This window comes from Budorcas taxicolor, chromosome 17, assembly GCF_023091745.1.
Source record: "Budorcas taxicolor isolate Tak-1 chromosome 17, Takin1.1, whole genome shotgun sequence".
NCBI lineage: Eukaryota > Metazoa > Chordata > Mammalia > Artiodactyla > Bovidae > Budorcas > Budorcas taxicolor.
Window position 1 is genome coordinate 46316254 of NC_068926.1, and position 25436 is coordinate 46341689.

The window sequence follows — 25436 nt, forward strand, 5'->3', positions numbered from 1 at the left end:
GAGACAATGTATGTTCAATGCAGAAAATACAGACAATAATAACAGGTAATATTTATTAAGAGCTCACTGGGTACCAGACACTTTTCTAAGGGTTTTAAACAAATGCTATCCTCTTAAATATGGAGAAGGAAATGGCAACTCACTCCAGTATTCTTGCCTGGAAAATCCCATGGATGGAGGAGCCTGGTGGGCTATAGCCCACCGGTTTACAAAGAGTCAGACACGACTAAACACTGAGCATATGCCTCTTAAAACTTTAATATTGCAAAATGAGGTTATCACCCCCATTATGCAGATGAAGAAACTAAGGCCGGTTTGCGCAAGGTCCCTAAACTAGAGACTGACTCTGATTAGATTCAAAAAATCTGATGCACAGACATCATCTATTAAGGCAGATCCTTCCAAAACCTCTTCCATAAACATTTTACAAAGAAAGGAACCAATTCATACATACTGGTTTATAAGCCACATTTTTTAAACTTGTGGTATCATAGACTCCTTCCAATGTTCATAAATGTGCCTTGACGTCATCTTTGTTTTGTCATGTCACAACATGACATTCTAAACAGTTACTGTAGGGAATTCCCTGGAGACCTAGTGCTTAGGACTCTCTGCTCTCACTGCAGAGGGCACAGGTTCAATCACTGTTTGGGGAGCTAAGAGCCTGCAAACTGCTTGGTGCACCCAGTGAGTAAAGCAACAAATAAGTAAGCAAGAACTGTAAATTTTTTATATGTTTATTTTATTTTTAGTTGCACTGGGTCTTCACTGCTGTTCGAGGGCTTTCTCTAGTTGCGGCACATGGGGGCTACTCTTTGTTGTGGCGTGCAGACTTCTCATTTCGATGGCTTCTCTTCTGGCAGAGCACCAGCTCTAAGCTTGCAGACTTCAGTAGTTGCAGCACACAGGCTTCGTTGCCCCTCGGCATGTCGAACCTTCCCAGACCAGGGATCGAACCCATGTCCCCTGCATTGACAGGAGGATTCTCATCCACTGTACCACCAGGGAAGTTCTGTAGATTTTTTTTAAACAGCAATCTCCCCATGACTAAGTCTTTAAGTTTTCTCCAACTTTTAACTTCCCAAACCAAACTGGAAACTAAACCTCTCTGCACATCTCAGATCATATGCCTTTACAATAGATTCCCAGTAGAGCATTTTTAGTCAAAGAGGAAGCCCACTTTGAAAGGTTATGAAACCTATAATTGTTCATTTCCCACAAAGCAGGGCCCATGGAGGCCCTGGCAGCCAAGAGAGCCAAGTTCAGCTCTTAATGGTGAAGACCTGACCCAGGATCACCTTGCAGACGAGCGAAGAGGGAGGAAAAGGGGAGGGGGCAGGCTCCCCAGGGAGGGCCGACAAAGGCCAGACCAGCTAGAGGCTCCTGTTATCGCCCTTTGGAGCCCGATCACCCCCACTCTGCTTCTCCAACTCCAGTAACATTTACCCTTTCTTTGCATGTGAGTAAACTGTGTGAGTGTGTGAGAGAGAGAATGCATGCAACCTGCCGGGCACAGCTTGTAATAGCTGGAAATAAATCAGGCAGCCTTGGCCCCCTCAACCTAGTCCAGGCTTCAGAGATGCTGAGAGCGGAGGTACTCAGGGCTGACCAAAACAGGCCCAAGATTGGAATTCCTTGGTGGTTCAGTGGTTAAGAATCTACCTGCCAATGCAGGGGACACAGGTTTGATCCCTGGTCCAGGAAGACACCACATACCACGGAGCAACTAAGCTCACACCACAAGTACTAAAGTCCATACACCCTAGAGCGTGAGCTCCACAAGAGAAGCCGCCTCAATGAGAAGCCCGCACACCGCGACTAGAGAGTAACTCCACTTTGCCGCAACTAGAGAAAGCTCACGTGCAGCAACGAAGACCCAGCACAGCCAAAAATGAATAAATAAACACATTTTAAAAGCTAATAAAGTAATATGTACATCATAATACTATGTGTCTCTAAAAAATTCATAAAACAATATAATTTTTTTTAAAAAAAGATGAAACTTGAAATAATGGATGAGGCTCAGAGAGACTGCAGAGCAGAGTTTCAGGTAGCCAGGAGTATGTTCTCAGGGCTATTGAGGAAGGAAAAAAGTGCTCAAAAGTGCCCTGGGACACGGGTCACTGCAACTAAATGACAGGACTTTGGTAGGTTGTCCAGAGAGCATCTGGGCTCTCCCAGACACTGTTCTTCTTTGCCTTTGCAAAGGCACCAGGTGGAGGGGAGTCCCAGGCCCGGGGTCCCCCAGGTCTTCTGTCTGCCATCCACTGCAGGGGCACAGAGTCCGAAAACAAAACCCCAAGCCTCCTTGCTTTGCCTCTCCACTCAGAAACAACCAATTTCACAGGGACACGAACACAGCACATTGTGAAACTTCTGTTATGAAACGATCCCCAGTGGGATTCACAAAAGTCTATTTTTTCCCAAACACTTTGCTGCATTGAAAAATTCCTTTCACTCAATCCTGTCTTGGCGGAATGTCTTTCTGTCCAGGAAGAAAAATTAAACATAAAACATTCAATTTGGCCTTAGATAAGGGAAGATCGAAGCAGATGATGGTTTCTATAAGCCAAGCTGTTCATTTTGGTTCATTCGGCCGACAAAATAATCATTTGTCTCTAAGGAACAGCTTGTATTTAAACATCAATTTACGTCCTCATGGAGTCTTCAAAGATTCGCAATGAGTCCTCTAATATTAGTATTTTCAGGAACCTTGCTTCTTGCACTGGAAATTGTCAATACAAAGAAGAAAAAGTCTAAAGGACAAAGAAGTGCAGTATTGACAAATTGATTCAACACTTTTCTTCTTCTTATGAGCATTAAATCCTCATCCATCCCAAAAGAGAAGAAAGTTCTTTCTTGATAAAACAAACAAACAGAAGAAATTCCAGCTGTCCCAAGAAAAGATGGATACATTTGAGTGCATAAATATTATAAAATTCTGCAAGCCAAAAGACTTAAAGCCATGACAAAGTCAAAAGACAAATGACAGCCCAGGAAAAAAATATTTGTAAAACATTTAACAAGCAAGAAATAAATGTCCTTACTATATAAAGAACACTTTAGAAAGAAAAGTAAGTTCTACTGTTTAAGAACTTGCTTCGTGCAAAATAAAATGTCCTAAGAATTTTACACGAGTTAACTCTTTTAATCCTCCCAACAGCCCTGTGAAGTAGGGGTTAGTATAGTCCCCATTTTACAAGTGAGAAAACTGAAGCCCAGGGGGGTAAAATAACTTGTCTAAGGCCACATAGCGAGTGATGGAGTCAGCATTGGAACCAGGCAGTGGGGCTCTGGAATCTGTGCCTGTCATCTCTCTATCCTCTTTTGGAGATGACGTTCTTTGGGAGAGGGCTCACTTACTGAATTAGACAACAAAGATTCTCAAGAATTCCATGGAGGAGAAAAATGCCTACAGATGTGGAAGTCTTGCTGTGCGTTATCACCTCTGTGTCTGTGGTGAGTGGGGCAGAAGCAGCAGGTAGGAACGCGTAGGGAATCTCCCCAGGTAGAGGACCAGACCCACAGACTCGGCACCATGTCCTGCGTGTTCGTAACTCAAGGTGGACCAGAACAGTGGCCAGCGGGGAGGGCAAGGAGACCCACAGGTGATGTAGCAGCCTGGATATCCATCCTTCCTCACCCAGCACAGCATTCTTAGGGAGAATCGCCGCCCCCCACCCACCACCAACCTCTGTGTCCTCTCAGTCAAGTGGGACTGATTACACAGCCCCAGGCTCACGCAGGCTGGAGCAGTCCGAATCACAGTGACTGGTTCAGGGATGGCCACGCATCAGCTGATAAAAGGGAATCCTAGAGGCTCTGAGTCGACATTGCTATCACACTTGGAAAGCCCTCCTGAGAACAGAGCCAAAGTGATGGAGACAGGAGCTTCCAGTGACGTCATCTAAGCACCTGGACCCAGTTCGTCGTGGTAGACTGAATCTTCCCAAAGAAGCCACCGCATCTCCCAGCCCATCTGTTTTCATGCCATGTGACCTTCCCATTCTCCACCAAGACTTAGGCCAGTTTCTCCACCTGCCCTCTGGCTGATCTGACCAAGAGGAAACGACAGAAGTGGGCCTGGCCAGGTTCCAGAGACAGCCATTAATTGTCTGGAAACTTCCGCTTTCAGCTTCTTGGAGCACAAAACAAGTCCAAGCTCTGCTGGTAGACAAAGAAACCACATAGAGGAGCCAGAGGTGCCAGAGATGTGAGTGAAGAAAGTGGTCTTGAGAATCCAGCTCAGGGACCCAGTCCTGGTTGCCACAGCTATAGCCATGAGACAGCCCTGCCCAGCCCCAGAACTGTGAGAGGTGATGCTAAATTGCATTTCACTTGTTGAGTTTGGGAGTGCTTCTTATGCATCAGTCGATAACCAGAACACAGTCTTACTTGGAGCCTATCAATAAATCCCCCGAACCTAGCTGAGTTGAATTCCCATTGCTTACAAACTCTCAGTTGACTATGACTGTCTGCAGAGGATGAGTCCCCTTCCTGACCCTGAAGTCCACCAAGGGCCACCACAAGGACGTACACATGGCTTCCTCTCTCCTTCCTGACCACCACTTCGGGTGACAGATTTGGGGGCGGGGCGGTTGCTGGGGAAGCTGCTGCAGGGTGAGCAGAGGGAGCAAAGTGAGTGTTAGTCACTCAGTCAGGTCCAACTCTTTGCAACCACATGGACTGTAGCCCACCAAGCTCCTCTGTCCATGGGGATTCTCCACGCAGGAATACTGGAGTGGGTAGTCATGCCCTTCTCCAGGGGATCTTCCTGACCCAGGGATTGAACCTGGGCCTCCCACATTGCAGGCAGATTCTTTACTATCTGAGCTACCAGGGAAGAGGGAGCAAGGAGATGCTCTATTCTTTTCTGTTTCCAAGAGGACTTGGTTCTGTTGGGACCTAACAAATGCCATGATAGGCTTCAGGGACTAAGGTAGGACTCACGGGAAAGGCTGAGTCATTGCCCAGTGAGGTCATCCCCGCAGATGCCAGGACTTGTCTAATCAGCATACTCCCCATAACCTGGTTTGAGTTTATCAGGACGTAAAAGACATCCCCCTGCAGCCAATAGCCAATTAGTAAATACCAGGAAACCCCTGCAGCCAATAAAGATTAGCCAATTAGGAAACTCCTGCAGCCAATCAGCCCTTGCCAACGCTCTGTTCTAAAACCTATAAATACTGCTGTAAATCTGGGCTCGGGGCTCCTTGCTCCACTCCACTGCGTTGGATGTGGCGGAAGCCCTAGCTTGAGCTAGAAATAAAACCCCTTCATGCTTTTGCATTGCTGTGGACGTCTTATTCTCTCAGTTTTGGGGACTCGGACTCTGGGCATAACAGTTCAAGACAGAGGTGGCTCTCATCCTGTGTGAGACACACGTCCACCTACAATGTGATAGCATGAAATGAGCTCATCCACACCTGTCAGCCACCTGAAAGCAGGTTTCCATGAGAACCACCCAGAGCCTGCAGAGCAGGCTCAAGAATGTTCTGGAGTGGGGAGCTGAGGGCATCAAAACCAACGCCATCCCAACAGGCCCAAGAAAAGATGCTCAACATTGCTGATTATCAGAGAAATGCAAATCAAAACTACGATGAGGCACCATCTCACACCAGTCAGAATGGCTACCACTAAAAAGGCTACAAATAACAATGCTGGAGAGGGTGTGAGAAAAGGGAACCCTCCTCCACTGTTGGTGGGAATGTAAACTAGTACAGCCACTATGGAGAACAGTATGGACATTCCTCAAAAAACTAAAATCGAGTTGCCATGGGATCCAGCAATTCTACCCCTGGGTCTATATCTGGACAAGTCTGTAACTGGAAAGGATACACGCAATAGTTCATTGCAGCACTATTCCCAATAGACAGGACGTAGATGGACCTAGAAGTCCATCAACAGAGGAATGGGTAAAGAAGATAGCCCCTCCCCCGTCTTTAAACCACCTCCACATCTCTGACTCTGCCCCTCTGCCCTCTCTCTTTATAAGGACTCCTGTGATGTCTCTGCCCCACACAGACAATCAGGACAGTCCCCATCTCAAGTTTCTCAACTTAACCACTCAACTTCATCAAAATGGGTAAAGAGTACATGGGATCCCTGTGTATTATTTTTTACAACTGCCTGTTCATCTACAATTATCTCAAAATAAAAAGGATCTCATAAAAGAAAATAAAAGAGATTTTATTCGGTCGGGAAGGCCTTTAATCTGATCTGGCTGGTTCAAAGTCCAATTTTATTACAGCGTATCTCAGGCATGGCAGTTGGATGTTCTCCCAGTTTTTGGTCAAGAGAGCCTCCAGAACTGGGGCCTTGGTTTCTTTATTTGTAGAAAAAATAGAAGACATCAAGGGAATCTACCAACTGTAGGCTTCTAAGTGCGTTTTCCATGTGGTGTGGCCACTGTGCAGGAGGAGAGGAATGTACAGGGTTCTGATAACAGAGCATCTCTACGGAGTGGCCGCCTGCTGAGTGCTTCTAAAAGAGCACAGGCTGAGAGACACTGATGGGGAGGTTTGGGCTTTCTGGCTAAGCCGGGAAAAGACCCAGACACATGGCAGTCAACCAGCAAGCTTCTGCCATCGAATCAGATTCCTAACTCTGATTTTTCTTAAGACCCTAAAGTGTAATCTGTACCTCCCCATTTCAGCAGAGTACAGGGTGATATGATGATTTCTCCCTACATCTTTCTAAGAGTTGATAGTTTCAGTCACTCTGGTCTTGGACAGATTCTCCAAGAGAATGTTAGCATATCAGCATGCCTTTATCTGGGCTTCCTGGGTGGCTCAGATGGTAAAGAATCTGCCTGCAAGGTAGGAGACCTGGGTTTGATCCCTGGGTTGGAAAGATCCTCTGGAGAAGGGCATGGCAATCCACTCCAGTATTCTTGCCTGGAGAATTCCATGGGCAGAAGAGCCTAGTGGGCTACAGTCCATGGGGTCACAAAGAATCAGCCACCATTGAGCAACTAACACTTTCATGCCTTTATACAACAGGAATCACAGTATGAGATGCTAATCCCTTCTCAGTCATCTTTCAGTTCTGATTATGATGAGAAGAAAGTCCCTTTGTATGTAAGTAACAATTGCTAATCCCTGTTTTAACAAAGAAATGCCACATGTCGAATTCAGAGCCTCCGGTGGGCAATGGTACCCACATGGAACTCAACAACGCAGGAATCTTCTACTTAAGAAAATGATGATTGGGTTTCAGTTCTTGGGGATGATAAGTTTCCTTTTCAATTGAACCTAGTGAGTGAAGGAAAGTCACTCAGTCGTGTCCGACTCTTTGCAACCCCATGGACTATAGAGTCCATGGATTTCTTCATGAATCCAAGCTAGAATACTAGAGTGGGTAGCCGTTCCTTTCTCCAGGGGGTCTCCAGGGGATCTTCCAACCCAGGGATCGAACCCAGGTCTCCCACATGGCAGGGAGATTCTTTACCAGCTGAGCCACCAAGGAAGCCCAGGTTTTATAGTTCAGGTGCTACGTGTATACAGCAAAAAAAAAAAAAAAAAAAAATCATAAAAGCAATTTAAAAGTGAGAAAAATTTAAGAATCTTAAAAACTGTCTTAAAAACATTCTAGCTTGACTGGAAATTTAGATAATTGCATCATTCAACCTCAACCAATTAAAGTAAATAACCCACCCTTGGACTTCCTTGGCATAAATACATCCTGCCTTGCTGCCTTCATTGTCTATATTATACAAGCTGAGTTAAGGGGATGACATGCCATTTTTTTTTTTTTTCATCCACATTAGGACTGTAAGGATAGAATTATGTCTGGCTGTATAAATTTCCTCAGTAAAACTTTCAAGTGATCTATTCTCACCTGTTCTCAAGAGTGCAGAGACCCAGGTGCTAAAAAACACAGAGAATGGCTCCTAAGACTTTCTTATTCATCCCAAAAATCATAGAACAATTGAGGAGCAAAGTGTGAGGCTATATATACATGGTTAAGTGAATGCAAGAGACCTTACTTTTAAAGTAGAAATGTTACAAGGTATCAACTCTATGGCCCCAAATTCATTGCCTTTCCTAAAAATATCTTGATTCTCACTTGACATAGAGAAGTGGTAAAGATGCTGAAGCTTCCACACTGTATCCTTAAAATTTTTTCCCCTCAGCTACATGATTACAAGGAAGTAATCACCAAAATAGGGTGCGAGAAATGATATAATGAAGGGCAAAATTTGGAGAGAAAAAAAGCTAAATGTCACAGTGGGGGAGAACCTGGTTAACAGAAGGGACACTGGGTGAAAGATGAGGAATTGCATCTTCAGTCATAGTTGAGTTTGCAATGGTAGAAGTGATCAATGAAATGCAGAGAAAAAGATGATCGAGACCCAGAGGGATAGTGTTTCTCTGACCTTAATATACATGACAGAGGCCATAACTCGAAAGCCTGTCTTTCCAGGGGCACTGACTCCATAAGAGAGCCAGCGTGTCTCCTGTAGGCAGCTCAGGCCATATTTTTCAACTTGCAGACACACTCTTTGTCAGATCAAGCCCTGCATATGAAATGCTGCTCATGCCTACGCTTCCTGCCTCCCCAGAAGGCTCTCTAATTTCTTCTAGAAATATCTGGTGCTCTAGGACTCTCATTGACTCTCACCATTTCTCTCCTCAACACTATTTTAAGAAAACCACAGGTGACTGGCCACTCCCCTTCAGTCTCATCAAGCAGAGCGCTGAGAGTCCAAAGTGAAAGTGAAGGTTGCTCAGTCGTGTCTGACTCTTTGCGACCCCATGGACTATACAGTCCATGGGATTCTCCAGGCCAGAATACCGGAGTGGGTAGCCATTCCCTTCTCTAGGAGATCTTCCCAACCCGGGGATTGAACCCAGGTCTCCCGCATTAGAGGTGGATTCTTTACCAGCTGAGCCACCAGGGAAACCCAAGAATACTGGAGTGGGTAGCCTATCCGTTCTCCAGGGAATCTCTTCCTGACCCAGGAATCATGAACCGGGGTCTCCTGCACTGCAGGCAGATTCTTTACCAGCTGAGCTACCAGGGAAGCTGTGAGAGTCCAAGGGACTCAGGAAATCTGGAGGCCACTGGGTAGTCACCTTCGCGCTAACCAACTGATGCCAGGTGGGTGGGTAACACTAGGAGTTACTGATTTTTTAAGAGAAGACAGAAGTAGAGATTTTTTAATGAAATTTTACCTTTCAGGGGAGTTGAGTATTAATTTAAAAAGCATTTAAAGCACCATGAGAGAGGCTCTGTTTCTGCAAACAGTTAGGCAGGCTTTTTGAACCCACCCATTCTGCCGAAAGCTTCCCAGGTGGTATTAGTAGTAAAGAACTTGCCTGCCAATGCAGGAGATGTTAAGAGATGCAGGTTTGATCCCTGGGTTGGAAAGATTCCCTGAAGGAGGGTGTGACAACCCACTCCAGTATTCCTGCCTGGAGAATCCCATGGACAGAAGAACCTAGCAGGCTACAGTCCACAGAGTTGCAAAGAGTTGGACATGACTAAAACAACTTAGCATGCACATACATTCTGCCAAAAAACAATTCCAAAAACTTGTTAAAATAGAAAATTTATGAGAACTGACATAATGCCAGCAAACAAAACACATTTGTGGGCTAGAGTCAGCCTTGAGCAGTTCCGAGATTTGGTCCATGAAAATCACCCTGGGTTAAAATTCAGATCTCCAGGCCCTGTCCACAGAGATTTGGATTCAGTGGGTCTTGGGCTGGAGACTGAGAAGTTCCATATTTAGCAGTCTCTGCACTGGACTGGACTCTTCTGCTGATGGTCTAGAAGCAATACTTCAAGAAACTCAGCACTAAATCACCCTGTGGCTCTAGGCTATCTTGTGCCTTCTCTGGACCTCAGTCTCCCCATCTGTGAAATGGACGTGGTGAATGAATACTTCTCTCTGAAGCTCCATCAGGCTTTCAAACATTCCTAAAACTCCCAATCATCTAAGGAAGACAGAAGTTGGATCTGTGCCCAACAGTCAGACCCTTCTGGAAATTTTTGTCCTGAAACACCATTCAGAATAGCTTACCATTTTGTTGATGGCATTGAAGTTAGTGACTTAATGCAAAGTTGAAGTTAGTAACCTAATGGAAAGGGCCTAAAAAGTCCTGTCGATGCTGAGAAGAGAATGTGGGTGCTGAGATTTTCCAGCTGCTGCTATGGAGCTATAGCAGGTTTCTTGGTGTTTATAAGCAGAGGAAGCTCTAACGCACAAGAGGGAAAAAAGAAGGGTACATTTCCAGAGGGAGGAAAAATTAACAAGTAAAACAGGAAAAAGGTCTTTCTGGCAGGCATCCAAGATGATTGAGAGGTGAAGTGGAATTAGAGGTAATTATTCAAAACGAATTTAGTCCAATATCAGAAAGAAGTATCTAAACGTCAGAGGGGTGCAAAAACGGGACTGGCCCATTCAGGATGGAGAAGGATTCATCACAGATGATATGCAAATGATGGCCCATCAGATACGTGCTGGGGAAGCATTCAAAGGCATTTAAGCATCAGAAAGACAGACTAGATGTATCTGTTCAGTTGATAGGGATCAAGCATCTATCGTGCTGATATTCATCCCTGAAAATATAGCAGTGACCAAGACAGACGAGTCCCTGCCCTTGCAGAGCTAAATGTCCAAGAAGGAGGACACATAATGAACAGGTCATCACCAAAGATGCAAGGGACAGAGGGGGACATACAGGGACCTGTGAGAGCAAAGGGGAACGCAACTGGTGTGGGACTCATCTCTGTAAGAGCCACACTGGAGCTGAGCCCTCAAGGTCTATAGGGAGGACTTCCCTGGTAGTCCAGTGGTTAAGAATCCATTTTCCAACTGGTTAAGAATCTACCTTGCAATGCAAGGGATGTGCATTCAATTCCTAGTCAGGGAACTAAGATCCCATATGCTGAGGGGTAACTAAGCCTGTGCAAAGCAACTGAAGAACGCCCACATGCCTCAACAAAGACCAAGCAAGGCCAATAAAACAATAAAATTAAAATAAGGTTTACAGGGGAGTGAAACAAGATGCTGGAACACTCCAGGAAGACTCCCTCCTCATGCAGATTTCTGCTGGCCGTGGGAGTTGGAGGAGAGTTGCCTCAGTATTGAAGGAACACAGACTGTGCTTCCTTTGGTTAATGTTCAAATAGACTTTCTCTCTCAAAGGATCCTCCAGAGCCTCTCTCCCATTTGCACCCAACGCCCATGAGAAAATTTCCCAGGAGGCACAATTTGCCAAAAGGCAGGTCACACAGTCAGCTCAGAAACAAGAGAAACTAGCCAAGTGGGTGGAGAAAAGCCCTAAGATAAGCAGGTCATGGGTTCGAAATCTCAGAGTGAGCAGCTGGCAGAGAAGGAAGATCCCATGTTCTAGCTGAGAACTCGGAGAAGGAACAGCTAAATTGCTCAGATGTTTTATCCTTTTTTGAAAAGTTCAAACCTCAACCCTGTCTCCTACAACGTTCTTTAAAAAAAAAATGAAATCAACCAAAAATATGAACAGAGACCACAAGAGAATTGGGAAATCACAAATATGAAAATAATTGACCTGCTTGACTGGGTGTGGGAAGTGTTTCTCTCCTTGTTTAAGTGTTGAGGGAATTCCCTGGTGGTCCAGTGGTTATGACTCTGTGCTGTCATTGCCATGGCCTGGGTTCAATCTCTCGTCAGGAAACTAAGATCCCACAAGTCACACAGCACAGCCAAACATATATATATATATATATACATATATATATATATATATATATATAGTCCCAGCTCTGCAACTACAGAGTAGCCACTGCCTCTGCAACTAGAGAAAGACTTCAAGCAACCACAAAGACCCAGCAAAGCAAAAAAAAAAAAAAAAAATTGTTTAATCACTAAAAGTGCACTTGAAATCATCTCACTTACTTCAAAAGCTATGTGGAGTTTGATTTGAAAAACGTTGGATGGACTTTTCCTGTTCAAATCCTATTCTCCTTAAACCTAGAAATGTAAGCTCATTGAGGCCCCTGGGAAACACCCCAGAGCAAAGGATATGGTCAATAAAATGGAGCAATGCTTACAGTGATCCTTCGAATGACACCCATGTTTGGTGGTCCTGTCTGAACTCCAAACTGAGGGAGGTGGATCAAGAAATACCCAACCTCCCTCAGCATCTGCCACATTAAGACCCCTGCTAGCATGGCCCCAGGGGGCCAAAGGTGACTTGAGGTTTCCTGGCTTCACCGCATATCTGGCCATACTCTAGAAAAGTGGCCACCCAAAAAATACCTTCAAAGGCTCCAGTTAACCAGGACACACGAGAAGCTATTAACAGGGTGGGAACATGAAGCCAAAGTTTACAGCTCTCTATACCACGTGAGCTCTTGTCTGTCTCATTTTTTTGAGGATGAAATGAGTTAATACAACAATGGGATTAGAACACTCCAGTTTAGTTCAGTCACTCAGTCATGTGCAACTCTTCGCGACCCCATGGACTGCAGCATGCCAGGCTTCCCTGTCCATCACCAACTCCCGGAGCTTGCTCAAACTCATGTCCATCGAGTTGGTGATGCCATCCAACCACCTCATCCTCTGTTGTCCCCTTCTCCTCCTGCCTTCAATCTTTCCCAGCATCAGGGTCTTTTCCAATGAGTCAGTTCTTCGCATCACATGGCCAAAGTACTGGAGTTTCAGCTTCAGCATCAGTCCTTCCAATGAATATTCAGGACCGATTTCCTTTAGGATGGACTGGTTCTTGCAGTCCAAGAATACTGACACCAAGTAAACAATGCATGATTGTGGGTGATTATGATCACTGGTCCAACCACGTCAGCCCCTGTCAGGGGGTCACATCTGAGCAGGTGGACGAAGTGAGGACTGAGATCCTGGGGACAGGAGGCACATTGGGAGGCATCCATACAGGACAGGATCCCAAGGGCTTCTCAGTGTTGGACCAGCCACGTGCCAGCCTTCAGAACAGCCCCATGAGCAGGGAACTAAAATCTGGCTTTGATTGACCCATGTTACAGGTGAGGAATTTGGACTCAGAAGTTAGGTGGTTGCCCAAGGTCACTACAGAAAGGATTAGAACGCCACTGAAACCCAAGCCACCTGGCCCTGGAGTCCAAACCATTAACATGCTCTATGTCCAGCAGGTCCAATGATCACAGGGTCAGAAGTCAGTGATGAGCTGAAGGGCAACGTCCAACACAAAAGAAGGCCCCTCCATTCAGCCCCACAAAATCCAAACAAGGGAGGGAGATTTCTCAAGAGAAACCGGGAATTTGTGTTTTTATGTGAAATTGTCCTATTTTTCAACTTTGGCAGCTAATCAAAAATTTTAACTCCATGCCTGCAAAACCAGGCACAGCCACAGGGCAGGGTGAGCTCAGAGGCCTCTAGTTTACGACCTCAGAATTCAGGTAAAGTTTTCCGATAGTTTTGATTTCCAGTAGCTGGTCACTATCATAGTCACCACTGGTCCCATCATAGTCATCATTCAAAGGCTGCTTATCTGTGACAGTGCCCAGTTACTGGAATTCCTGGGACCTTCCCCTCCCACCTGAGTCAATTCCAGTTGGTAGCTGGGGCTGTGGAGACACCGTTCTTCCAAAGAGAGACTGTTGCCTCTCAGACCCAGAGACAAACTAGACAGAAACACATCCCTACCCTGCTGCTCCTCCTCCTCGGCCATCCTGATCAAGGCAGGGAGAGGGTGGGGCAGGCACCGGCTGCCCTCTTGTTTCCCTTAGTCCTTGTAGCTGAGGCGGGGCTGTTTTAAATTTAGAGAAATAAACAACTCTGCTGTGTTTATAGGGCTGTTTGAATTCAGGAACAGCTTGAACTGTGGATTTGTAAACCTGGCTGTGGTTTTAGACCTCAAATCCCTTTCTCAAAACTCTGGGTTCTGCAAAGTCCAAAATGTATCCTCCCACACGTGATCACCTTGTTAAGCTTTGTTTGCTTTACTGGAATGTAACCAATGAATTCATCACAGGGCAGTTTTGATAAGCCCATTGGATGCCCAAAAAGACTTAGGGCTTTCAGACCCGCTTGCATTAAACTCTTTTTTTTTCCTAGAAAGAAAATTTTTCAGTTGCTTAGGATAATGGAACTTGGAGGCTCGAAACTGATTTGGATGGTAGAGAACAGTTTCCCAGAACATTTTGAAATGTGGCTTAAATCTTCATTTTCTGAAGCTCAGATCCTAGAGAGCTGGTTACTTTTCATAGAGGAAAAAAAAAAAAAAGGAAGAAGAAGGAATAGATTCCTAACTTCTCTTTTGTACCTGTGTGTTTCACCCATGGTATTATTTTAACCATAGGCCTACAACCTTTCGCTGGGACAGCTCTCACCACTGCCCCCTCCAATCTCCACGGATATAAAAGAAGCGAACCCATGGCACGAGTCTTAAGAGGCATGCCCCGCCCAGACCCATGGCCAACATCCTGGAGCCAGAAATAGCATCCCGTGAGCCACACCATCAATTTCCTGCCCACAAACGCCATGGCCCCATCCAAGCTCCACTGCGACATCGCCGTGTCTGCTTTTTATGGAGGCGTCTTTTTCGTCTGTTTCTTGGGGGTTTTGGTTGTTGTTGTCTGTTGCTTTTCTGCTTTACAAGATTAAATACTTTGCTCTCATGCCTCTGCGAAATAGTGTGTTAATTCCGTCTCCAGGACCAGTCTCTGCATCCCCATCCCCACCCCTCCCCTCAAGTCCCTATGTGACATGCGCACGCATGGTGCAGCTGAACTTTGTCTTCACATCTGCCACAGCCCAGAGGAACAGATGCCACCTGGCAGTGAAATGAACTTGAAAGAAAGGAAGAAAAGAATGGAGCGCATCACTCACCCTCAGGGCCACACTGTGCCGGATTACTGATGCAGGAAGTTTTGTTCTTTCTGTAATAGAGAAACGTGACTCCTTTTCCCTCCTTGAGGTAAATGCCTTTGTTGACCTTTCCTTCTACAATATCTAAGTAAGAAGAATGGCAAACATTGTAGATTAATCATTGCAGGAGATGAAAAGTCCGGAGACGTGTCAGGCTTACAAACAACTTTGATTGATTAAATATTTCTATTCAATGACGTTACAGATATTATTTAATATTAATGGTATTTAACATTTCATAATTGCGAACTAGACTATAAGTAATGTATTAGTGTCAATATTAAATAATATTCTATCTTATTAATATTGTATCTAGTAATTAATATCATCCCAGTGTATAATATGCATTGTAATATGAGCACATTATAAATACTGTATTTGAGTTACCAGGAGCCATATGATTAGAATCTCCTACTGTCCTCAACTTTGGAGTCCTTCTCACTGTCATCGTCACACGAGACTTTACAGGTGAGACTCAGATTCAATTTCAAATGTAAAACTACACCTGCACTCTCTCCTTCTGAATTCCCTCACTGAAGGCCCGTGACCCGACACATGGGAACCCATGATTTTAAGAGCATTCCTTTCCAGGCTCTAGGCGGAAAAATCGGCGCCACACTTCAGTCACCCCAGCAGCGCCTGCCAGTGACTGGACCGCAGGGCCAGTAGCCCTGGCGGGGACGCCAGCTCCACCATCATTTGTTTGTCCCATTCTGATAGCAGACCTCTCTGATGGTGTCCGTGTGATGGAAATGGTTTACAGAATAGATAAGGGAAGACTATAAAAGCCAAGGGTGACGAGTCACACACTGTTGACTGGGACCAAAGCCACCCAGATGCCTCCTCTGCCCTGTGGCAGCTGCGTCCTGCCCTCAGAGCTGGTGGTCCAGCTGAAGATGGACAGAAGTGCCAGGGGCCCTTTGACTCGACCGCTACCCCAGGTCAGATTCCCTAACAACCGTTGGCATGTAGATACCAACCTGAAGGACTTCAATGTCTTTCCTTGCTGTTTTAAATTCATTTTTTTAAAAATCTATCTCATTTATTGCTGGGGATGGGGAATCTATATATTACATAGTTAAAATGGGCAACTTGAAGTTGCAGGATTGAATGAGGCTCTATAAACCCCTAAACCAGACTATTTGCTTGGCAAAATTAATTTTGGAAGTGAAACACCCCATAGTTGAAAGAACGATCAGGTTATATATTTTTAAAAAGGTCAGGAGCAAGACCTAAATTATCTGAGCCAACTTTCCATACTGACCAGAAAGCTGCCCAATTGCTACTATCTGTCCTGTTCTGTGCTGCCTGAGAAAAATCTGAAACATGTGGGCCTTGGAGGTTATTAAATAAGATAATCATTTAACCATGACTCTTGTGGGTGTGTCTTTTAGAAAACAGCTTCTAATGATTTAAAAAAAAAAATTCCAGCTACAGAAGAAATGCTGATTTTAGTGTTTGCAAGACATCAAATTTTTGATGAGGTATTTTAAAATTGACTTTAATTTTCCATTTCAAGGGCATATTTTTCCTTCCCAAAAGAATATAATCCATTAAAAAATCCAAACAAGGTTTATTTTTTGGAAACTATCTCATCTTATGTCTGTATTGTTCTGAAAATAAGCAGCCGGTTTGGAAGACCCTGGTTGCTTGAAAGTGCATAGACACACCCTATCCTACTATCCTTCAGTCTGTGATACTTCCTTTAGAATTAAGCGGCGGTCTTAAGTCCTTACCATCAAATACCCTGAATCTTTGGCTCTTGGGAAGATATTCGCTCATTTGCTAGTCAAGATACAGTGAATTCATATAGAGCCAGATCGGATTGGCCTTTCAGTTCATTGCAGATCCAAACTTAACACAGAAGTAACACATGCTCACCTACGGTTGCAGAGAAATTTGAGTAGGCAGAGTCATTGGTATAAACAAAGGTAGAATTATGAGAAGGGAGCACAGTGAGGTTGTGGGTTCGTGATGCTGGGTGAAACAACAAAAGAAAAAAGCACAATGAATGAGTGACACAAAAAACAAATGGAACTGACATATCTCTCAACATAATACACGTCCATACGTGTGCTTTCCTCCCGCAAGCAGCTAGGGTTCTCTCTCCCAGCCCCACCTCCCGCTCACTTATTCAGTCAACATTATGGCAACTCCAGCAGCCCCACACTGTCCCAGAGCTAGGGTGCTGTGGCTGTTGTATTTGGTTCCCATGTGCTGGCCCCAACTTCCATCCGGATACTTAGTTGAGAGATATGAAACTGAACTCGGCCACAAAGTAGCCTTAACAAAAAGGATTAACGGTTGTGATGTCACAAGAACTGATGAAACAGAAGCACAGCATGAAAACAACTGCATGTTATTACGACAAATGGACAAAACAACAGAGATTTAATTCAGCAACAAATAACAAAGCAGTGCATCCACGCAATAATTTCCAACACCATTCAACCGTCCCCAGCAGTAAAATGTGCTGATGGATTCTATTCCTTTTTCTTTGCCTTAAGAAACCTGTAATCAAATTGAAATATGCCAGCAGAGCACTGTAACATAAAGAATAGACCCAGCGGAAAAGGGCAGTGAGACCTTCATTATTCGAGTGTTTCGGGACAAACACCAATATAGTTTGAGTTTTATGGGAAATTAATATTTTGGGTGAACAAAATCCAATCACAATGTAATTGTATCTGATAACCTATGACAATGAGATGAGTTGACAGGGTGAGGAGAGAACTATACGGATCATTATTTGAACTCTTGTCTAAAGTAATTACGGAAATGTTAGCACCCAGGTCCTAAACATGGAGCTATTTTGACAATGCATTTTCCACTTGGAATGATCTCCTTTCAAAGGCTTTAAAATAAAAGCCCTGAGAAGAGAAAATTAGATTATGACAAGGGGAAGCCATTTCTTTTGACCCGAGATAGTCACAAAATGAACTGCCGCAGGAACAGTCCATCCCTATAGCACAGACTATTTGGAGAATATATGAAGCCCCAATGGTTCAGTGTAAGTTTTCATCATGGCCGCTATTGCTGCCCAACATGCAGGCAAGGAAGAGATAATGCCGGATGAAGGCAGGGCTTTGGGTAGCCCTGCACAGGAAGGAGGACAGCATCCTTCTGGGGGGCCCTGCTCTTTGAGTGCCTTTAAGGATGCCAGCAGCAGAGACATCCACTGTAATACATCCTGATTTGCAAAGTTTAAGAAAGACATTTTAGAATCTGAGGTGACAATTTATGGCAGCACATGACATCCTGGGAATAAGGAACGAATCAGTGTGCTGGTATGAGAATCCTAACAAGCAGCAATGTGGGTTTTCTTTTTTTAATCTATTGCAAAGAACCGGTACAGACAATCTGAGCATGTGCTAGCTAGCATGGTTGTACATAAACCTCCTGCTGTACAAATCAATCACTGGACATAATCAAGAGGAATAAAAATTAAAATGTCAGAACATCCCAAATTACTCAAAACTTACACTTTAAAAAATCTTATTGGGATGGAAAAAGTACTCAGGGCTGTCTGGGGTTTCTCCTTCCGGTAAAAGTCTGAACTGAGTCAGATAGAAACTTTATTTTCCATGGAATTGCAGACCACTGGAAGCATCTTAGGTGATGTTCAATGACAGGGGGGCTGTCAGTGAAGCATGGAAGAGCTGATGGGTGGGTGGGATTACCTTTGCTAAATGAAATTGTGACCTCACAAACAGGGCATTACTCTTCACTGGCACAACCTTTGGCCCTAGATTCAAATGGGTCCCTGCTTTGGCAGGCATGTAGGTTACGCCATTTGTGTCTACCTAGAAAACATACATCCTGACTTGTACAGAGGTTGACCCATCAGGTTAAAGCTGAAAACAGCTGCTTTTGTTTCAAGGTTGTTGGAGAAAATGCACATCTTAATATTTTGAAACATAAATGTTGTGTTTTAATCATAAAAACATATAAAAGTTCTAGTGAAAATACTTTGCAATCACAATTATTAAGTGGAAGCAACACAAACATCTATTCATCTCTGTCATCCTGGCTTCACAGCCGATGCTCTTTGTTGTTCCCTGTCTCTCTGGACTGCCCCTAATTCCTAAGAGAGGCCCATGGGGCCCCAGTTTCTGTTCCCACCCCTGTCTACCTCCAGTTGTCTCCTGAAGTTCGTGGATCCCGTCCACATTTTCCAATGGCCAGTAATGGGAAGCAGAAGCCAGGACCTCAAACCCTTGAGGGAAAAAAGAATAAAAATGTTACATCACTATTAGGAAAGAAAGAGCTGGACATAAGGAGCTACTTACTACCTACATCAGGAATTGGGGGAAGGATTAATTATCAGAGTGACTGTGGAGGTACTCAAAAGGTATTTGAACAGATTCAACACATACTCCCAGGTTTCAAAAACTCAATAAATTAAAAATAAATGAATATTTTTACAGAATAAAACATACTACATAGGAATAGATATCTTTTAGCCAAAAGAAAATAAAAGCCATTCTGCCTAATGGCACAACACATGAAGCATGCCCACACGTGTCAGAGAAAAAGATAAGAATGTCCATTGTCCCTTATCCCACCATTAGTCCCTATGCTTTAAGAGAAATAGCTGATGCAATCAGACAAGAGAGAAAAAATAAGGCTGAAAAAGAGGAGGAAGCCCGCAGCTATACTGTGCAGACAGCGCGTGAGATTCTTTACAAATACGTCCTCATTTCAGACTAACAATAATCTATAAAATATTTGTACTTCTAGCCATCTGTTAAGACAAGGAATACAATGCCACCTCAGCAGTCACCCAGCCAACTGGTTTTAGATACAATCCTCCATAGACATCTCTTGAATTGATCTTGATCTTTCTATTATTGCTCTGCTTCCTCCATACTAAAAATCAATCCTTTAAAAGTCTCCTTTAGGGTCCTTGTGCTTTGAGTAGACATCATATTGTGCAGACATGCTCTTTTTTATTCTGCTCTTCTCACTTAATATCATATGAATTATTTCATTTATTTTTTTTTCCAACTCTCATAATGGAGTTTGGGTAATAGTCCCTGGAGAGGCTGCACCATCACACACTCAACTGTTCTCCTAACTTGAATCTCCTCTTGGATTAATTCTCTGTGAACAGTTCCCAGAAATGGAAATAAAGATCCAGATGACTAAATAATAATCAACTGCCTTCAATGTCTGCCAGGTCCCAGAAAAGTTAAAATTACCAAAGTAATCTTTGTGTTGTTCATTGTAAAAAATATTTTTTAAGAAGAGATAATATGATCATTATTTTCAAATGATGTATGCCTGATAATGAAAATGGAAAACTATTACAAATAAGAAAAGAATTCAGTAAGTGAAAAACTGTTACAAATGGTAAAAGAATTTAGTAAGGAGGCTGATACAAATTAAATATGCAAATGTGACTAGCTCTCTTGTATTCATATAATAATGCTAAAAAAATAGAAGAAAGGTTTTAATTTATAAATGCAATCAGTAAAGAGAAGACATTTAAGAACAAAAGAATAAGAGCTACACAACATTCTCATGAAGAAAACAATCAAATCATACTGAAGGATGTAAAAGAACCCTTGAATAAATGAAGGGCTTCCCTGGTAACTCAGCTGGTAAAGAATCCGCCCGAAATGCAGGACACACCGGTTGACTTGACCTATTCTTAATAAAGAAAACTCAAAAATCAAAAAATATCTACTAAATATGCTCAACATCTCTAATTATCAAAAATACAACATTAATTATCAAAAATTAAAAATACAGTGAGGTACCGCCTCACACCAACCAGAATAGCCATCATAAAAAAGTCTACACATAATGAATGCTGGAAAGTGTGAAGAAAATGGAACCCTCCCACACTGTTGGTGGGAATATAAATTGGTGCAGTCACTATGGAAAGCAGTATGGAGGCTCCTTAAAAAACTGAAAATAGAACCACCGTATGACCCAGAAATCCCATTCCTGGGCATACATCCAGAGAAAACTCTAATTTAAAAAGATGCAGGCACCCCCAGTGTTCATTTCAGCACTATTTAGAACAGTCTAGACATGGAAGCAACTTAGGTGTCCATCACCAGATGAATGGATAAAGAAGCAGTATATATATATACAGTGGAGTACAATTCAGCCATAAAAAACGATGAAATAATGCCATTTGCACCAACATAGATGGACCTTAGAGATTATCTTCTAAGTGACGTAAACAAGGCAGAGAAAGACAAATGCTAAATGATATCACTTATATGTGGAATCTAAAATTTAAAAAAACAATGATACAAATTAATTTATTTACAAAATAGAAATAGACTCACAAACATGGAACATTAACATATGATTACCAAAGGGGGAAGTAGGGGAAGGGATAAATTACAAATTTGGGATTAAAATATATAACGACTATACACAAGATAGACAGTTCAAGGAAAAAGAAATACAAATTACTTTTAGAAATATAAGAAGTTCAGCCTTGCTGATAATTTTAAAAAGCATGTTAAAACTACAGCGAGCTAGCCTATTCACTTATCAGACTGGCAAATGAAGTTACATTTATTAGAAGACTGAAGTATCTCTTGGACTGCAAGGAGATCAAACCATTCAATCCTAAAGGAAATAAACCCTGAATATTCATTAGGAAGGACTGTTACTGAAGCTGAAGCTCCAATACTTTGGCCACTTGATGCAAAGAGCCAACTCATTGGAACAGACCCTGATGCTGGGAAAGATTGAAGGCAAAAGGAGAAGGGGGTGGCAGAGGATGCGTTGGTTAGATAGCATCACTGACTCAATGGACATGAATCTGAGCGAACTCCAGGAGACAGTGGAGGACAGAGGAGCCTGGTATGCTACAGTCCACGAGGTTGCAAAGAGTCAGACAGGACTTACTGACTGAACAACAACATACTGAAGTGGGCAAGTTCTACCACCTTTTCTGGTGGGAGTTCACCTTTCTGGAGGGCAATATCTATCAAAATCTTAAGCTCACATGATGTTTGACCTAGCAATTTAATTCCTAGAAATTTATTCTAAAGATCTATCATATTCTCATGCATATGATCAAAGACCTATGTACAAGGGTATTTGTTGCAGAATTTTTAAAATAGTAACAAAAACTTACAAACAGCCTACATGCTCATTTACAAAGGGCTGGCTAAATAAATATGGAACATCTTTATAATGATCTAGGGTGTAGCTAGGATAAATAATGAGGCTGATTTACATGTACTGACATAGAATATTCTTTAGTCATATTGTTACGTTAAAAAAAATCTAAGTGAGAAAAATATGTATATTGTGACCTATTTTGTGTAAAATACAGTGTTTCAGAGGGCAGGGAAAAGAGAAAGAGGGGCTGCTTGGCTGTGTACTCTAGAAACTGAGATTAGTTTGGGGTAACAAAATTAAGAAATGATCCCTTGATTCTATGAGCCTTCCTGCCCAGGATGGACATGGCCATTTCTCAGTGGAGCTGATAGGGAAAGAAATTTATTACCCACAGGCTTCATTTCTGTTTTATTGACTGTTATAGTGAAGTCGCTCAGTCATGTCCGACTCTTTGCAACCCCGTGGACCCCCCTACCAGGCTTGTCCATCCATGGGATTCTCCAGGCAAGAATACTGGAGTGGGTTACCATTGCCTTCTCCAGGGGATCTTTCCAACTCAGGGATCAAACCCGGGTCTCCCGCATTGGAAGCAGACGCTTTAACCTCTGAGCCACCAGGGAAGCAATTGAATGTTAGGACCTGTATTTTAACAACCGTTTAAGTCTTGCTTTCACAATTAAAATGACCATAGATAATGTTCACATGAAATTTTCAGAGGAAACTGAAGCACTCCATCTAACATCTGAATTTCTGCCAGGATGCCAAACATGTGCCCAGGTCCAGATCATTGGGTTCTTTTTACAATTTGCATCTGCGAGGCTGTCCCTTCAGGGTTATGTACATGCATCAAAAATGGAAGCCAAAAACCCAGCTAGTTCTACAATAGGGGCCAAAGAGAGGTAGCTGTGTGCACACCTAACTCTCTTGTACCTGTTAGGGACTTGATGTCCTCTGGGAAATGAATGGTTCTATTCCAGGACCTCAACAGTAAGAATATGAAATGCAAAAATCAAAAATATTCATCTTCCTTTCTACCATGATTGTTTTTTTCTAAAATCTGGGATATTAATTTTGAAGAGGAGAAGACATCATTGACTTGATATTCAACTCATCTGGGGGAAAAAAATACAAAAAGGAAATAACATCTTTTGAGCAAAGAATAGATGTTATATCTTCAGAATCTTCGTCTTCATAAAGTGAAGCCTGTGGGTAATAAATTTCTTTCCCTATCAGCTCCACTGAGAAATGGCCATGTCCATCCTGGGCAGGAAGCCTCATAGAATCAAGGGATCATGTCTTGTTCACATAGAAAGATGCCCCCCCACCTGCCTGCCAGCCAGTGCCCAGTGATGGGAAGTATCAGTGATTGGGTGAGGGGGTCTGTGATCATGAGAGGGCCTGCATGCTACCTACCAAATGGCCCAGATGTAACTATCAACACTGAGTTTGTCCAGTAAGTCATGAAGGAGGTGCAAACTGAAATATCCATGAGGGCCAGGAGGAGTTACCTGCAGGGAGGCCAGGGATGATGTTCACCTTGGCTTCCAACTTGGAAGGCACAGGTGATCAGAAAAGGTGCTGGGAACAGACACCTGGACTGCCCCCGAGTTTCTCACTCCCAGGTCTCAGGGTGGTGGAGGCTGGGCGGGGGAGAAAATGAGTGTCCTGTCTAAGGAAAGTGACTTCTCCCCAAGCCAATGATCCCACCTCTGTAGGAGGATATGCCCAGTATTGCCAGGTTTGCCACTTTCAAAAAGAAGTCAGAGGGACTTCCCTGGTGGTCCAGTGGCTAAGATTCCACACTCCAAATGCGGAGGGTCCAGGTTCAATTCCTGGTTGGGGAACTAGATCTCACAGGCCACCACAAACGGTTTGCATGCCATAGCTAAAGATCCCACACACCACAACTAAGACACAGAGCAGCCAAATATACAAATACTATATAAATATTTTTAAGTCAGAAATACATATTTTTCTTAATGTGAAATCTCCCCACATGGTAATGTCAACAATTTAGATTTTTTTTCTTAATTAAGACATTATGTGGCATGAATAAGACATATCAAGGAACTGAACTGAACACATAGATTTCCTCTTACAACCTAAAGAGTAAACAATCCATAACCCTAAAAGTATCAGAAGAAAAGGATCTCATTCTTTTGTGAATTAGACACTTCAGCTATTTTCCCAAAAACAAGGTGCTATGGAATCTTCAGGTTGTACAGTCACCCTGGTTTTCATCAAAGAAACCTAAACAGACTAACTGTCTACTTAGACAAGACAACAGCTGAGGGGTAACACGGTTCATACAGGGTATTCAAAACATCCCCCAGCCCTAAAAATAAACTGAGAGAGACAGACTTCCAGCCTAGGTCACAACTATAAAGCAGTTCTTCAGACATACACAGAGCCAACAGGCAAAGGAGAGATACTAAACATCAGAGAAATGCAAATCCAAACTGCAAAACTCACACCAGTCAGAATGGCCATTCTCAAAATGTCTACAACTAAATAAATGCTGGAGAGGGTGTGGAGAAAAGGGAACCCTCCTACACTGTTGGTGGGAATGTAAGTTGGTGCAGCCACTATGGAGACTAGCATGAGGTTCCTCTAAAACCTAAAAACAGAGTTAACATACCATCCTGAAATACCACTCCTGGATATTTATCCAGAGAAAATTCTAATTCAAAAAGACGAATGCACCCTTATTTCACAGCAGCACTACTTACAATAGCCAAGACATGGAAATAACCTAAATGTCTATTGACAGATGAATGGATAAAGAAGTTGTGGCGTATGTAAACAGTGGAATGTTATTCAGTCATGAAAAAGAGCGAAATAGTGGCATTTGCAGCAACATGGATGCAACAAGAGACTCTCATGCTAAATGAAGTAAGTCAGACAGAGAAAGACAAATACCATATGATATCACTTACATGTGGAATCTGAAATCAGACACACATGAACTTACCTATGAAACAGACTCACAGACACAGAGATCAGACTTGTGATTGTCAAGGCGGGGGGAGTGAGGGAAGGGATGGATTGGGAGTTGGGGGTTAGCACATGCAACCTATTACATACACAATGGATAAACAACAAGATCCACAGGAAACTATACTCAATATCCCGTGATAAACCACAATGGAAAAGAGTATGATAAAAAATATATATAGAGACACATATATGTATGTATAACTGAATCACTTTCAAGTACAGCAGAAACTAACCTGACACGGCAAATCAACTCTACGCCAATAAAATACATTTTTAAAAAATCAGTTCTTCAGGAATAATTTCTCATCCATATTTAATGTTTTATTGATCCAGTTTGGTGAGAGGGGCAGGGAGGGAGGGGTATCAGTATTCAGAAAGAAAGTTAATAAAAGCTTTCATTTTTCCTTTCCAGTTTTTCTTCCAGATTTTTCTATTCCATCCTTTCCCTGTTACTTACTCTCTGTGTCAGGAGAGGGAAGCCCTCACCCCGTGAATG

General features: G+C 43.1%; 1 protein-coding gene and 1 non-coding gene across 2 annotated transcripts in view; one reads left to right on the top strand and one right to left on the bottom strand.

Moving 5' to 3' along the window:
* The window catches only part of ADGRD1 (adhesion G protein-coupled receptor D1), a 184614-nt gene that overhangs the window by 156577 nt on the left and 2601 nt on the right, over positions 1 to 25436 (bottom strand). The window contains exons 3-5 of the mRNA XM_052654827.1: positions 18984 to 19067; positions 16733 to 16828; positions 14813 to 14935 (exon numbers count right to left, since the gene is read on the bottom strand). Of these exons, the coding sequence (XP_052510787.1) occupies positions 14813 to 14935; positions 16733 to 16828; positions 18984 to 19067 (303 nt within the window). The remainder of the gene's footprint in view (positions 1 to 14812; positions 14936 to 16732; positions 16829 to 18983; positions 19068 to 25436) is intronic.
* On the top strand, positions 23715 to 23787 carry TRNAW-CCA (transfer RNA tryptophan (anticodon CCA)). Its single transcript has one exon. It is a non-coding gene; the product is annotated as a tRNA-Trp (tRNA).